Genomic DNA, 16,913 nt, shown 5'->3' on the forward strand with positions numbered 1-16,913 from the left:
AAATGAACATTTTCTCCATTCTCTAATACTTTCAAACAAATCTTCTTAAAAAGATATAAAATGCAGACATTATGAAGAGCAAAATCTCATGGTTAGAAAATCTTTGTTTTTGCAACTGCTCCTAAAGTTATAGTTGATATTTTTTTCTTTCCACTTGTTCTGTGTTTTCTTTGCTTGCAGCCAAAACGTCAGGGAGGTGACCCCATTTATTCATTCCCCAAAAATAGTCCTTCCCATGGTCAGTGCCCTAGGGTTCTGCTTGTATGAAGTTGCTAGTCTTCCATCCATTTTACCACTGAACTTGCAAGTACAAAGATATCCAAAAGGAATTTCTGAGTATACACATGTACAGGTACATACATGTGGGTAAATGTGTGTATTGTTAAACAGATAAAAGCAGTCTTAAAGAGGCTTTTATTTGCATTATGAATATGGAAAAAAGCGACTGTATTTTAAATGTTACCTAAATTGTTCTTTTGAAAATAAACATGTGATTTGAAGAATTAAACTGCTTTTGTTATTTACTAGATCTTTGAGGAGTACAAATAAGATTTTGTTTCAGGAAATCTAGATATATGAAATAAATTTTTATCTGAAAATGCGAGAATAGTCATGTTGCTTTGCACCAGGGTTGTTCTGAGGTAAATCATTGTGTAGTTTTATGATGTATGAACATCAGAGTGTTCTCATATCAAGTAAGGTAATTATATCACTAGGGGATATAATCTTTTTAGATTATTATTACTTTTTAAAGATTTATTTATTTATTCTTATTTCAAAGTCAGATATACAGAGAGGAAGAGAGACAGAGAGGAGGATCCTCCGTCCAATGATTCACTCCCCAAGTGACTGCAACGGCCAGTGCTATGCCGATTCAAAGCTGGGAACCTGGAACCTCTTCCAGGTCTCCCACACAGGTGCAGAGTCCCAAGGCTTTGGGCCGTCCTCGACTGCTTTCCCAGGCCACAAGTAGGGAGCTGGATGGAAAGTGGGGCTACCAGGATAGAACCGGCACCCATATGGGATCCCAGGCGCGTTCAAGGCGAGGACTTTAGCCACTAGGCCACTTTGCCGCCGGGCCCTAGGGGATATAATCTTATGGGACCATGGTTGTATGCATTTTGCATTGTTGACAAAAACACTTTCATATATTCATGAAAAATCAACTATGTATATTTCCATTTTCTTGGGATCCAATTCATCTAGAAACGGAATTAGTGGTTCATGTGGTAACTCCAACTTTATCAGGAAAGGTCATATGACTTTACAGTCCCACCAGCAATGTAAAAATTCCAATTTCTCCACATTTTAAAAAAAGATTTATGTATTTATCATTAGGAAGGCCGAGACAGGGGAAGGGATGGAGTAAGAGTGGCCAAGAGTTTCTCATAGGTCTTCCACATGTGTACAGGGTGCAAGTACTTGGCCCATCTTCTGCTGCTTTCCCAGACTCTGGGGACGGGGCTGGATCCAAGTGAAGCAGCCAGGACTTGAACCAGCTCTCATTTGAGATGCCACAGTGCTCTGCTGTCCCAGCCCCAGCATGGAGTCTTTTCCTTGAAGAGTTTAGCCAATTTTACCCATCTTGTCAAAGAATCAACAATTGGACTTTGTTCCTCTCAGTTGATTTCCTATTCTGTACTACAGACTTCTATTTTCTTTTGCTCTGTTTAGTTTTATTAAGATTGAAATTTATCAATTTGACATTCCTCTTACATGTAGTCATTCAAAGGTATCAGTTCTATTTCCATACTACATAAACTGTTCTGTTGTTTTTGTTTTCATTCCTCATTTCCTGGTGACTTCATCTTTGGCACACTGGTTATTTAATGATGTGTTCATTCTAATTAGTGAATTTTCGGTTTCCTCATTATTGATATCTACTTTGCTTGTGCTGCAGCCTGAGGATGCATTTCATGTAATTTCAGTCTAACATTTATTGAAAATTGTTTTGTGGCCTTTTGTAAACAATGTATACAAAAGAAAATGTGTATTGTCTTCTTGGGTGGAATGTTCTGTGTACCTTCCAGGTTGCTCTGGTCTAGTTACTCAAATCTATTCCTTTAAGAATTGTTTTAGGGCCTGGCGGCGTGGCCTAGAGGCTAAAGGCCTCGCCTTGAAGTGCCAGGATCACATTTGGGTGCTGGTTCTAATCCCAACAGCTCCACTTCCCATCCAGCTCCCTGCCTGTGGCCTGGGAATGCAGTTGAGGACAGCCCAAAGCCTTGGGACCCTGCACCCGCATGGGAGACCTGGAAGAGGTTCCTGGTTCCCAGCTTTGGATCAGCACAGCACCAGCTGTTGTGGTCACTTGGGGAGTGAATCATTAGATAGAGGATCCTCCTCTCTGCATATCTGACTTTGTAATAAAAATAAACAAATCTTAAAAAAAATATGCTTTAATCCAGTATTGGCCACAGGACATTACATTTTTCAATAATGGTTACACTGTATTGTATTTCTTCTTTCAGTTGTCACATTTGTGCTTGCTCCAAGTATTCTGGAGATACTAGGTTGGATATGTACACTGATGATAATGTACATATGAACTAAGCCTTTTGTCATTATTCTTTATCTCTAGCAAAAAATTCTTTTCTATTTTACACTAATTTGATAATGCAGAATATTACTTACGGAAGAAATCACTGCATTTGTGTGCTGGCTGCTCCAAATCCTCTGGCAGCAGAGTGGCCCAAAGTCTTGAGACCCTGCACCCACTTGGAAGACCTGGAAGAATATGCCTCCTGGCTTCGAACTGGCTCAGCTCCAGCCACTGCAGCCATTTGGGGATGGAAGATCTTTGTCTCTTCTCTATAAATCTGCCTTTTCAGTAAAAATAAATAAATCCTTAAAAAAAAAAAGGAAGAAGTAACCGCACTGTGGAACTATCCCAGCAGCAATGACACCAAACTACTGAAAGTAGTTGTAGTTGACTGCCTACCCAAAGTCCATTTCTCCTTCGCTCTGATGGCAAAACTCTGGCTTGGTTTTTGCATTTGCCCTTTTCTTCTTGGATGAATCAATTAGTGTATTAAGCCTATCTCATTCTGTTTTCCAGGAACTGGCTGAGTTAGAATAGCAGTTACTCTGGCTCAATGAAATGTGAAGATATGTCTTACTTGGAAGCTTACAGAAATATTTTACTTTTAAATGTATTTATTTCATTGGAAAGACAGTGTTACAGGGGAAAGAGAGAGAGAGAATGCTTCATCTACTGGCTCACTTCTCAAATGGCCACAACTGCTGGAGTTGGATCCATCTGAAGCCAGGAGCTTCCTCCTAGTCTCTCATGCTTTCCCAAGTCATAAGCAGTGAGGCAGATCAGAAAAGAGGCAACTGGGACTCAAACCAACATCCATATGTGATGCCAGTGAGGCAGGAAGAGGCTCAGCCTGCTTAGCCCCAATACTTTTACTCTTAAGGAAGCACAAAAAAGTCTACTTTTCCGTTCAAGTGTCAAGTATTCTTAAATGCTGAAATGCAATCCTTCCAGTGGGTGCATGACAGTGTGACAGGAATGTTGATAACCTCACTAAAACATTAGTTAAATGAACAGGAAAATCTCCTATATCTGGGTTTTTAAAGAAATAATAAATATTCACACTAAGCTAGTCTATATTAGATTTTACATTTCAAACACAATTCTATAAGAGTTTTACTATTTCTCAATATGCTCAAAGAATAAGCTTAATTTCCATATTTTAGTATTTTATTCAAAAGACTACAGTTTTCAACATCTGTAAAACATTCTTCAATCCGTTATTAGTTCACATTTAACATTATAACATTATAAACTTACTGTAAGTGAGCAGAACAAACAGAAGCTATGCAATGGGACCAACTACATCTCAACAATGTACCACAGAATATGAAAACCAAAAATCTCCACCATCATCAAAGCAACCAAACTAATTTCATATGCATATTCATGTTTTATTTTCCTTTAGGTGGTAGATTTTGGAAAATTACATTGTAAAATAATCAGCTCTTACAAACAGAGCACTGAAATTTACAAAAATAAAATTTAGTATCTAGATTCTCAGAACTCACAAACCAATTATAGATGTCTAGTTGTGGGTCAACAGTGTTATGTTCCAGGCAATTTCACATCACAAATTATAATCTACAACTAATCTCTGTATACAAATTCCAATTCTAAATATCACCAGAGACTACCACTGTTGTTCTCAACTTTGTGGACAATTGTCTTATTGCTGAAATGTACATAAACTTTCTTTGGCAACTCTCATTTATCAGTTAATGCCACAGGACAATTGTTAGATTAACTTAGTATCTCAAAACTGTATTAGAATTATTTAATGTAATTTCTAATAGATGCTAGACTAGGAAAGCCTCCAAACATGCCTAATAACAATACAATGGCAACAGAATCACCACTTCCAGTTCTATACACAAATCTATAATTCAACTCAGTTTTACCAGTGAAAGCATTATAACATTAGCTCCACTTTCCCATCTGCTCTTCAATGAACAAAAATTAAATGAAGAAATTATGGCTGCAAATTTTTCTGGGAGGCTAGTTTGGACTAATTCAAGTGGCCTAAAATTAGTCATACCATAATGTAAAGTTTTACTATAATACTTCATAAACTTGTACTTGAAAATACTGGAAGCTTATTAATTTTTAATTCTTGTTCCATGAAATAATCCTATTTTAGAGGTGTGGCACAATATCACCAGGAAATTTAAACAGGAAGCACAAGTGCAGAGCTTAACTAAGAGATGATTAACATATATTCAAAGTTACCAGCTTAAATCAGAAATGGCTTCCACTAACAACTACCACTGCAAAATTCACACGAAGTAAATTAACACAGACGTGGCAGAAAGTGCAATCCAAAGCATTTTTGCATAACAAAGGTAAATGATGGTTAGCCAGCAAATAGTTCACATAGGCATAGATGCAAAAATTTGTATGCAAATTTTAAGATATACAAAATGACTCATTTGGATAATTTTATGTACAGCTTGTATACAATTTAGAACAAGTACAACTGAAAACATTTCTACATAAAAGCCACAATAAAGTCAAACACTTAATAACAGTCTTGTACAAACTGGTCTCTCTTAGGAGTTCTCACGGAATGAGTGGTGTTATTCTAAGAAATACCCTCTTCTTGATCAATCATTTCTGTTTTAACTGAAAACACATCTGCCAGCATATGTTTTGGGATTTCTGAACCTCTGACTTTCAAGGCATAACAAGCATTTTCCACTTTAGCCAGGCTTTGTTTCAAGGTGTATAGCTTCTTAGAAACCTCATAAGGTCCAGTGTTGCCAATGAAGGAAAACCCATCGTAAACCTGACGCAAAAACTCGCTCACTTCAAAGGGGGTGTCAATGTCCCCATTCCCCACACTGTTAATACACATCCGCATTAATTCTCCAGTTAAGTCAGCCACTCCCAGAAGGTAATCAACCGGTGTGATTTTCAATCTCCAAGTGACAAACTGCTTGCCCTGTGCATCAGAGGAAGGCTGCTGAAACAAAACAGAAAATAAACACACACACAAAGAAAATATACTGTAAAAAAGTGAATATGGTACTATCACATTTATAACAAGGTATAAAATCAACAGCAGATTCATCATTCTAACCTTGCTAAAAAAATCCATTTTGGTGAACAATCATTTGGGACAGTACTAGAATCCAAGCACTGTTTAGGGAACTGAGTCAGAGGACTTCAAGATACTTTTGTCAGTATGAAACCATTTCCAACTTCACACGACACACAAAGTGGAAGTACTGTTAAGTAAGGCGCAGTGACTGTATGACAAACACTTAATAAATGTCAAATTAGAAACTTCTATTGTTCCACTCATGATTTCTGTCATTTAATCGCTTTCTAGCCTTTCTTCTCCCCCTACTTGGCACCAATCATTATAACTTATTACTTTTTCATTGTATCCTCCATTCTCACAGATACTGCATCTGCCCAGCAAGAACAGAAACCTAAATCAATACTTTTTTATTCACATAGTTGGAAACCACTGAGTTGAAAAAGAAAAAAAAGTCACAGCTATATAAAATTTGTATTACTACAAATTACTTACCAATTCCTCTTTTCTCAGACCTTCCCACTCTAACCTTTCACCACTCTACTCAGTTCCCTTCTCAAATAAACCTATACTTTCAGTAGGTAATCTTGCCTGTTTGCACTGACCTGGTCATTTGAGATTCCCTGACACAATCTTTCTCAAATACCTTAATCATATCAAAAAAGGAAGAGAAAAAAAAATAAAACAAACAAAACCCCTTTGTTTTTATCCACATCCATTTTACCTTCTATGCTCCAGTCTCAGATGATGAGTTGTCCCTCCTCTTGTTTGAGGTTAACTCTTCCAAATGACCTTGACCCATCTCCACCCACCTCTTCCAGGACCTTGCTTCATAAGGCGTATGCCCTTGGGCAAGTTATTTCATCTCTCTAAACCTCAGTTTCCTCATCTGTAAAATGGGATAACAGTACCTACCTCAGAGGTTTATTTTAAGGATTAAATGCGATAACATTTACCAGGTTCTTGGTATAATGTCCAACACAGTCAACAGTAAATGTTAGCTGGCATGAGTTCCATCACTGTGAAAATCTCTTTCCACTGTTTTCAGTTTCTATCATCAATTTCTCTTTCTCTACAGGGATCTTACTAGTAGAGGTGAACCCAAATTATTATTGGGACATAGCTAAGGGAAGCACAATTACATCAAAGAACATTTTAGACAGTGAGAAAGATTTAAGCATGCATAGAAAAACTGTGTAATATATTTGAGAAAGTGGTGAGGTAACTGCTTTTAAGTTTTTAAAGTTAATGATTAGTATTGCATGAGTCCGGGGTGATCCACTGACTGCCACAATAAAGGATCCTAACTTTATAGGGCTATCAAGCAGACAAACTGAGGTTTTCTTAAGATCCCTATGGTTGCTGTGTATTCAAGACATGAATTTAGATACTGTTTAGACTCTTTACAGATCATAAGGTCCAATGACTTCAGCATACAGCCTAACGAACTAGATCCAAAAAACATCCTGAGTAGCCAGCTAACAGACCTGGATGGGCAGCCTAAAAGCCTGTTTCCTCATCATTCTGATGCCTTTTTTAATTACCTCATAAATGTGCTTGCTTTGTTTCTATTTATTTATCAGAGTCAACATCTTTTTAGAAAGGGTAGATTTTGTGTGTATGTGGAGATGGACTGCATTTCATAGGCCATAAAAGAAACCTCTGCTCAAGAAAACATTCATGTTTTTGTTTCTACTATTATACACATGGAATCCTATGGTTATAAATTAATCCTGGAGAAAGATATTTTTTGAATTAACAAATTTCAACTAATACACTACTAAATAAATAAATTCTGTTGACAATCTAATAGTAGGAAAAAGTAAATTATTTAAAATGCTGCTTTGAATAAGGACACAAAGTCTTAAGGGGTGAAATATGACATCTCTACCTTTGGAACCGCTTAGCCAAAAACATTATAGATATGGTAAAACGTAAACCATGATCAATCCAAGTAGCAGATAACTGAGTGTTTGTCGTATTCCTCTATTCTGTCCACATCTCAGACTGTTTGTAATTTTTCATAACAAAGCTTTTATAATTTAAATTTAATAGTTTTAAACAATATTTGCAATGGCAAGTCATAACAAAATACCTTTCCTTATCAAATTGCCAGAATTTTTAGCACCAAGAATTTCTTCAGCACTAAAAGGAAAGTGTATGAACGTGGTCTTAACAAATTGAAGTTCATCATGGCAATACAAACCTAGAATTCTTTAGGACTTACATCCTTATTCTCATTGTTTTGCCTTTTCCCCAATATTTTCACTTGTACTTAGACCACTTGAAAGAAGGATGAGGTACTTCAGCAATGTTAAGAATGCAGTTCAAAGAGATTCATTGTATCTCATTCCGTAATCTTCACTATGAAGCAATTTCACTTTTCAAAATGAATTTGTTCATACAATTTTAAAAGTTAAAGCATATGGCTTTCTTAAAGTAAGTTATATGCCATACCATGTTAATTTTATTTTGTCATATAACCACTTTAGTTGATATTCAAGAAAATTGTGAGGCCAGCATTGTGGTATAGCACATAAAGCTGCTGCCTGTAATACCGGCATTCCATACATGGCTGCAAAGGATGGCCCAAGTGTTTGTACCCATAGGCCCATTTGGGAGACCCAGAAGAAGCTCCTGGCTCTTGTTTGGTTCAGCTCTGGCCATTCTGGCCATCTGAGGATTGAACTAATAGGTGGAATATTTCTGTGTTTCTGTCTTTTCCCTCTTTTAACTGCTTCTTCCATATCCCACCTAAGCTGAATCTTTGAATGATGTCTGAAAAGTATTAATGTCTAACATTTCAAAATAGTCTACCTCTTTAATTGAATGTTGTATCTTGACATCCAGAAGAAGAAAAACATCATATTTGCTTAAAGTCAAACACTTCTCTTAACTCAGGAGAGCTTCTAGGATTTCAGGTTGCAGCACTGGGAACTGAGTCAGTGACTCTTACTATGTATCAACTCCTTTCCAACACGGAACCCCAGCCCAGCACGTCCAGGCCATACACTGCCTCACTAAACATCTTCAAGTAGACTCCTCTGAAGCAATCCTATCAGTAGGTGCCTGACAGCACATCTGAGAGGGACTTGCAGATTGGCACAGGTGGATACTCAAAATATCTGCTAATAAATTATTACTTGTGTGACTTTTGAAGAGTTACTTAAAGTCCTTAAAGAGTTACTCAAAGTCTGTTTCTTTCTATAAAACGGATAATGCTTACCTGAAAAGATTTATAAAAGTTTATAATAGTTCTTATAAACACACTGAAAATACATAATAAAATACAAAGTAGACTTACTGTCACTTTGTAGATGTAAACAGAATTACTTCCCCAATATACTTAAGGTTGTTCTTTTTCTATCCCCTAATCAAAATACTTAAAAAGTCTATCTCCCTAGTTGGCTCTATGAAACCGCACTTTAGAAAGAACATTCCCATCTGAATCTTCTTAGCATTATTAGACAGTAACTTTTACAATGATTATGCTATTACATAAATTATAAAATAAATGTGAATATGATTTTAAATTCTCACAGTCTTGTTTTCTTTCCCATTGTCTTCGGTCGTAAATACCAACTGTTTATTAATTTCATCCATACTGATTAACGATCGTGTTTTGATGAAGTGTTGAAAAGAGACAGCCTCTACGTATTCCTGCAATCCTGAAAAATGAAAAAAGAAAATGAGTAGGAAGCACTAAATTATTAAGAATATTATAACCAAAAAACCTCTTAATTATCATCCAGTTCAAAACCAACTGACCATATGTCCATGCTAACAACAGCCCAGACTGGGTCTGTGAGTGCACAGAAGCTTCCCTGGGACAGACAGCAGAGACAAGCACTGCTGTGTCAGTCCTGACAGCCTGTGTTTAGAAATACATCCAGTTCCTCTTTTTACAACTCCACGAGTCAATGATAAAAAATTTTTTTCCTACTGAAAAATATCAGAGTTTTAAAAAAATAGATTCAGGGGCCCGGCGCGGTGGCGCAAGTGGTTAAGGGTCCTCGCCTTGCACGCCCGGGATCCCATATGGGCGCCGGTTCTAATCCCGGCAGCCCCGCTTCCCTTCCAGCTCCCTGCCTGTGGCCTGGGAAAGCGGTTGAGGACGGCCCAAAGCTTTGGGAACCTGCACCCGCGTGGGAGACCCGGAAGAGGCTCCTGGCTTCGGATCGGCATAGTATCAGCCCGTTGCGCTCACTTGGGGAGTGAATCATCGGACGGAAGATCTTCCTCTCTGTCTCTCCTCTCTGTATATCCGCCTTTCCAATGAAAAAAATAATAAAAATAAATCTTTAAAAAAAAAAAAAAAAAAAAAAATAGATTCAGATAGGTTTCAACAGAAATTACACAGAAGTTTTTTTGTCTTTTTAAATGGCAACAATAAATCATTGTAATGATATGTAAAACTAACAATCACTTAAATCTTAATATTTAATAGGTAAAAACATTAAAAAAATTAAAAATGGCCAAATAGAAAATACTATTTGTCTCTTCATACTTCAAAATGGGCCCAAGATAAATAGCAAACTCCTTTCTGCTTTAGTAGCTTTAAGTTCAGAGAAATAAAAAGCTAAGAAATACAATTTTATACCAGATGAAAAAAGTTTACAATGAATTGAAAATAAATTGTAGTAAATCTTTTCATGTACTATAAAACAACTAAATTTCAATACCAAGAATTTCCTACATTACTTTATTATGCTACAATCCAAAGTCATACACACAAGGATAAAGTAATATATAAAAAATCATTATCACTGGCACAGTAGGTTAATTAAGCTACTCTCGCAAAGCTGCCATCCCACACTAAAGAGCCAGTTCATATCCAGGCTACTCTACTTACCGAGCTGCCTGCTAATGTGCCTGGAAGGACAGGAGAAGAAGGCATGTTCTCTGGCTCCAGCCACAATGGTGGAAGACCCAGATGGAGTCCTGGGCTTTTGGCTTCTGCCAGGCCCAGTCTCAGCTATTCTGACCTTTTCTTGTCACTCACTTTTCACATAAATAAAGCATATTTTACAAAAATAAGTGTCACGTTAAGAGACAGATACAGCTTTTTTCAAGACTGTATTGTAAAAATGGCAAAAAGTAAATTAAATTTCTGATAATGCAAAGAAAACACAGAATTTAATTAGATCATTAGTATTTAAGCTAGTACTTTATAAGACACAATCCTGCTATTTAGACAATCTTAAATTACCTGACACTGCAAATCCAGTTTGGTAGCAACAGTGTGGGAAAGCTAAGAGCTGACACATCATAATATTGAATGAATTCAAGGGTCAAAGGGTACAGAGGGAAACAGATGAGCTGGTGTTGCTCATGATAAAAGGAGTCCTACGTGCAGGTAGGAAAATAGGCGCCCTACACAGATAGGACACGACAGAAAGGCAAAACCCTTTCAACAAGCCATTTCTGTGCTGAAAAATTAAACCCTAACAGATGGAGTTTAACCAGATACTTTGTTATATTCAAACACCTTTCTGTAAATTTCTAGATTATGAACTAGTCTCCTTCCCTAAGGAAAAGTTGTATTTCTCATTTCCTTCCAGACAAATCATTCACACAAACAGCAAAACACAGGAATCAGTAACCACATCTTTAAATACAATCTAATGTGGTTAGCTTATGAATATGTACACATACACACACACATCTGTCAGGATTTATATACAAGAATGTGTATCACTGTATAGTGCATATGCGCGTGAAGTGAGACTAATAATAGGTATGCCACTTGTCAATTTATTGTTTCTCTCAGCTCCACCACCTCTAATATTGGAGGTGGATCCTTAAAGCTTTTTCCAGTGCCAGCTGGGAAGACAGTAAAAGCCTTACTGGTGAAGGTACCAGGTGTTCAAAGGTCAGAAAAGGACAGTGCCCCTTCTTGACTCCGGTGTTCTCTCAGCCTTCAGACGGCCAGCAGTTATGTGCAATTCCCTAGGCACAGCTTACATTTCAGAGAAGCTTTCAGTAAGGCACTTTGGGTAAAAAGGGAATTGCATAGCATGGTACCTCCTATAGGCAGCTTCCCCACTCAGAGCCACACCTCAGTGAAGGTCTCTGCCTCACAGTGTGCCACCCCTGCACTTCTCTAACGAGGTCTGCATTGTTACTTCCTTGGCTGCTCTGCTCAGCCCCACAGTGGTGGCTGTTCATTCCAACTAATACTCCAGCACTCTTCCAACTAGTACCCCTTTCCTTACAACACAAGCTCTGCTCAGTTAATTGCTGTGTTGAACATTCCTTGTTAAATCACTGGGTAGTTTCTACTTCCTGTTTAGCCCCTGATGAATACAATGGAGAACTAGGAAAATTATTTCCCCTTCACCCTTAATATCTAGAGGAAGTGTTTTATCTTCTGAAGTCAATCACCTAGGCTCAGAACCAGGATCTAAACTCAGCAGAAAGTGAAATTTGGCTTCTGCCTCCATGGTCTTGGGATGGTCTATACTGGATGCTCAAGGTCAATATGGACACATGTTCAGGTCTCTTCTTACCCACTGACCAAGTCATCTTTACTCTCAATGACTTTCCCATCTTTCTCTTTTCCTTTACAGCAGAATTTCTTGAGGTTTTAGCTACATTTCTTCAATAACTTCGTCACTTAAACCTAGTTTGATCCCATCTCTATACCCAAACAGCTCTTACTACAATTACCATTCTACCTAGGTGGAAAGGATATATTTCCATCTTAAATCTTTGCAGCTTTCAACATTTTTGATAATATTTTTCTCTATACATCCAATGCTCACTTAATACCCCTATCATAGCATCCTCACAATCAATTTGCCCAAACTTGGTCCACTCCACTCATCTGCTGCACACCTCTTCTCATCCATTCTTTTACAGCACACTGTTTACCATCTTCATGACTATGATCACATCACTCCCCTGCTTAAAGTCCAAGCAGCATCTTGTGGTTCTTAGAATACAGATCAAATCATTAACAAGAATTACAAAAACTTTGCTTAATTTCACTTAACCTACATCAATAGTTTCAATTCAGCACGTGGTCAAATCAAAACTCACAAAGGATTACATTTATAAGATGGACACATGTTATGCACTGGAAATTAACCAGAGTAGCCCCTCAAGGTCCAAGTAAAATACTTCAAAATCTTCTGTTAATGGATTAAGGTCTGAATTTTAGTGAATGATGGAGTCTAAAGGCAGAGTACTGGAAAGTGATTACACTGGGTTTAGCTTGAGGGACAGCCCATACAGAGACCCATGGGTGTGAAGAGACTGCTCCCTGGATCACCACGTGATCACCTTCCACCAGCCTCTAGCCTCACCAAACACCTAGAGCAATGTGGCTGCCTGATCTTGTAACAGGTACCCTATAATATGCATATTTAGACACTTAATGTAAATAGTTATTGCAACATTCCAAGTAATGAACCCGTTCTTAAATTCTTGTGACTGGTTTACATTTCAGCCATGTTGAGCAAAAATAGCACTGCTTTCAAAATGTTAGAATGCTTTAAAAATGTTAAAAATGTATATACCTACAATTTCATGATACAGTTAAATAGAAGAATGATTTACTTGTGACTGTAACAGGACTACATTATTGTAATAATTTAGGGAGAAAGAGTAGGAGAAAGAGTAAATGGGGCAGGAAGTGGAAGGGGAAATCACTGAGCCTTTGGAACTGTATCATTAAAAATAAAATTTAATAAGAAAAATGTTAGACTCAAATAGATGGAGGAAAGCATTGGGTACAACAGTTAGGACACTGTTTAGGATAACTTGTTAAATTTCGAAGTGCCAGGATAAAGAACTGGCTCCACTTCCTTTTCCAGCTTCTCATTACTATACATCCTGGAGGCAACAGATGATGATGACTCAGGGCTTGGGTACCCATTACTCATGTGAGTGGCAGTGGGTTGAATTCCAGGCTTCTGGCTTCAAGCCTGGCCTAATCCTAGCTATTATGGACACTTAAGAGAGTGAACCAGAGGATGGAAGATTTGTGTCTGACTACCAAATGATAAAAAAAAGAGAGAGAGAGAGGCCCTGGTATGGTAGCCTCGCAGCTTAAAGCCCTCGCCTTGCAAATGCCAGGATCCCATATGGGCGCCAGTTCTGATCCCAGCACCCCGCTTCCCACCCAGCTCCCTGCTTGTCAAGGATGGCCCAAAGCCTATGGATCCTGCACCCACATGGGAGACCCAGAAGTTCCTGGTCCTGGCTTTGGATTGGCTCAGCTCTGGCTATTGCGGCCATTTGGGAAGTGAATCAACAGATAGAAGATCTTCCTCTCTCTCATCCTGTGTATCTGCCTTTCCAATAAAAATAAATCTTTAAAAAAAGAGAGAGAGAGGAAAAGGAAGGCAGGAGGGAGGGAGGAAACAGCAGGTAAGAGAGGCGCTTATGCTACATAGGGGGCAGGAGAAGTAAATGCAACAACTAAGATGACATAGGCCGAAGGTGGTACAAACAAATTTGCCTGGGCCTCTATACCAAGTAAAGATGAATGATGTCACCAACAATGTGATCGCATGATGTGTAGACTCCAGCTTAAACTCATGAGTACCCTGTTCATTGTTATACTCTCACTGCCTAATACTTTGTTATGACAGGCATAAAAACATGATAAAATAAGTTACATTTCTATAATAAAAAAATTATTAGTAAGTGAAAACTACATTTTAGAAGAATATTTAATAAACATAAAAACTTCTGCTTTGAGAAAATACCATATAAAATGGGTAAAGAGTTTTATATTGGAAAGGTGAAAAAATTCTGGACATAACTGAAAATAGTTAAATAGTAAATTCTATGACAGGTACAAACATGTTCTACCATGGTAGGGTTCCATTTCAACGTAAGAATTTGTAGGGTCCAGCATGGTGGCTTAACAGCCAAAGTCCTCACCTTCCACTCGCTGAGATCCCATACGGGTGCCAGTTCTAATCCTGACAGTCCCACTTCCCATCTAGCTTCCTGCTTGTGGCCTGGGAAGGCACTGGAGGACAGCCCAAAGCCTTGGTACCCTGCACCTGTGTGGGAGAACCAGAAGAGGCTCTGGGATCCTGCCTTCGGATCAGCTCAGTTCTGACTATTGCGATCACTTGGGGAATGAATCAGCATTTGGAAGATCTTCCTCTCTGTATATTTCACTTTCCAGCAAAAATGAAATAAACCTTACATTAAAAAAAAAAAAAAATCAAAGCATTACCTACACATATCTACTTTTATGAGGTCATATTTTCTCATATTTACACTGGTTCAGTTTTCAAAAGTGGCACAAATATTTATAAAATGGTATTAACTCTAGAGGCCCAATTACTACAAAAAAGTGAATCCCTTTAGTTTTGTTTATTCTATTTGTTGAGTTTAATATTATTTTACATGAGGTTTAAAATAATATTATTAACAAAATTAGCATTTTAGCAACAAAATACTAATTTTTCCCCAGCAGTGTCTTGTTCCAGAAAAAAAATTAGCATTCCTACTTGGTTATCACATAATTTAGTTTCATTAAGATAGATTTTTTTTCCAGATTTCAGTAGGAAGGAAAATTCATTATCCCGAATTTGAAAAAGACCATCACGTCTAGCATATTGTTTTATAAATAAATGATCTGAAAAAGTCGTTTTTAAAAAATACTGTCATTAAAACTAGCTGAATTGATCCATGTGTTTAGAACTATTCTATAATTAAAGCATTTGGATTTCTTCTACATTTACAAATGAATGATATCTAATATTTTCCTATAATTATCATTTCTGTTAACAGTCATTATCAGACATAGTTTTAAAAAACAACTTGCTTTTGGATTGTCTTTTAAAATTGTTTTCCTTTATCATTGCTAATCTTGGACAGTTATAATTATTCCTCCAGTAACATTCAAACCATTTCAACCCTAGTCTGCGTTCTCAACTTAGTTCCATTTCTACCCTTGCATGTCCAAAACTTAGAGAACTTCATTAAACAAAGGAAAAGCAACTATGCTGTCTTTAATGTACATTATAAAGATACTGTATCTCATACCTTACATCCAGTTTTCAATGTTCATTTTAATGTAATTATTCTCTTTAATGAATGACAAAATTTAGAGATGTTAGAAATATCACTCAAGTTTCTATGACTCAGAAGCTTCCAACCTTACCTGCTTCTTTATCTTCCAATTCCACACATTTCCTTTTTTAAAAAAACATTTTTCCCCACTAGACTGCTGGTTCAGTTTTTCCCATGCTTTAGCCTTACGTTCTATCTCTTAAACATACTGCATATTTTCAGAATTCCATGCTATGGAATGTCTATTAAGACCTTTTTCACATACTTTTCTATCCATAAAAAAGTTTTGATGTTTTGAACACACCCTCAATCAAGGCAGCATCCATTTCTTCATTCTCAATCCAAGAAACCTGTCCATCAAGTTTTTACTTTATAAAAAAACAAAATCACCCACCACGCACCCTAGAACAGTGAGGCAGGCAGGGATCACAGCCTGATAACCTTGCCACTTGTCCCATCCCTAACATCTTGCATGTAGAACAGTAAAAATGTTTATAAACTCTTCCAATAATCTCCCTCAACCCCCCTCACTAGCTACTGTGAGTGCCTGGACAAAAACATTAACATTTGCTACTCAAATATTCAGAACTCTCTAGTTGTACTAAATTTACAGTACCTCAGATAAAAAGTTTTAGATTGGAGTTCAAAGTGACAATGCTCTGCATTAGAGGCTGTCTCTGTTTTTTAATGAGAAACAAAGAACACGGAACAAAATTTATCTCTAAGTCTCAGTATTAATTACTGGTGGTGGCTGTGAAATATTACATTTCATTGTATTTCTAAAGGCATACACAGGTTGTTTCAAGGATGTGTTTGGTAACTGTTCCTTCAGCAGTGATATGGCTGTTTCCACTCTATAGTAATTAAGTAATTAAGACTCTGGCTATACTATCCAAAAGTTCAAGGACATCTGGCTCCAAACACTGAAAAGCATTTTTAGTCAAATGTAGGTAAAAGGATTTTAAACAAGTTATGTTTCAACTTGATGAAAAGGACATCCGCTATTTTTATTGAATAATTCCCAAGGTGAAAAGTTTCAACCTACTACTGTATTCCATCAAACAATGCCTTCCCCCGGCCTTTTCCTTGGATGAAATCCAATTAGAATTATTTACAGAATCAGCTACCAGGAAGAGAGGAGTTTGCAGGCTGCCCTTATGTATTTTGTTATTTTTCTTCTCGCTCACTTATAAGAACATAAACTGGGAAACCTCATTGAAGATTTCTAATTTTTTTTTCAATACTTCAGTAATATATATATGCCCCAAATCCCCCAAAAAACGGACAAAACTTTCT

The 16,913-nt window shown here is 37.2% G+C and overlaps 1 protein-coding gene across 3 annotated transcripts in view; it reads right to left on the minus strand.

The window, feature by feature from the left end:
• Positions 1 to 3,691: 3,691 nt before the first annotated feature.
• Positions 3,692 to 16,913, minus strand: part of TSNAX (translin associated factor X) — a 35,320-nt gene continuing 22,098 nt past the window's right edge. For 2 of the 3 annotated variants that reach the window (XM_040967821.1, XM_040967820.1), the window contains exons 5-6: positions 9,120 to 9,247; positions 3,692 to 5,498 (exon numbers count right to left, since the gene is read on the minus strand). In XM_040967821.1, the coding sequence (XP_040823755.1) occupies positions 5,121 to 5,498; positions 9,120 to 9,247 (506 nt within the window). In that variant the 3' untranslated portion in view covers positions 3,692 to 5,120. Of the gene's footprint in view, positions 5,502 to 9,119; positions 9,248 to 16,913 lie in introns of all 3 variants that reach the window. The other variant, XM_040967819.1, reaches the window with a different exon arrangement.

This window comes from Ochotona curzoniae, unplaced genomic scaffold (assembly GCF_017591425.1).
Source record: "Ochotona curzoniae isolate NIBS_2020 unplaced genomic scaffold, NIBS_Ocur_1.0 scaffold_4683, whole genome shotgun sequence".
Lineage (NCBI taxonomy): Eukaryota > Metazoa > Chordata > Mammalia > Lagomorpha > Ochotonidae > Ochotona > Ochotona curzoniae.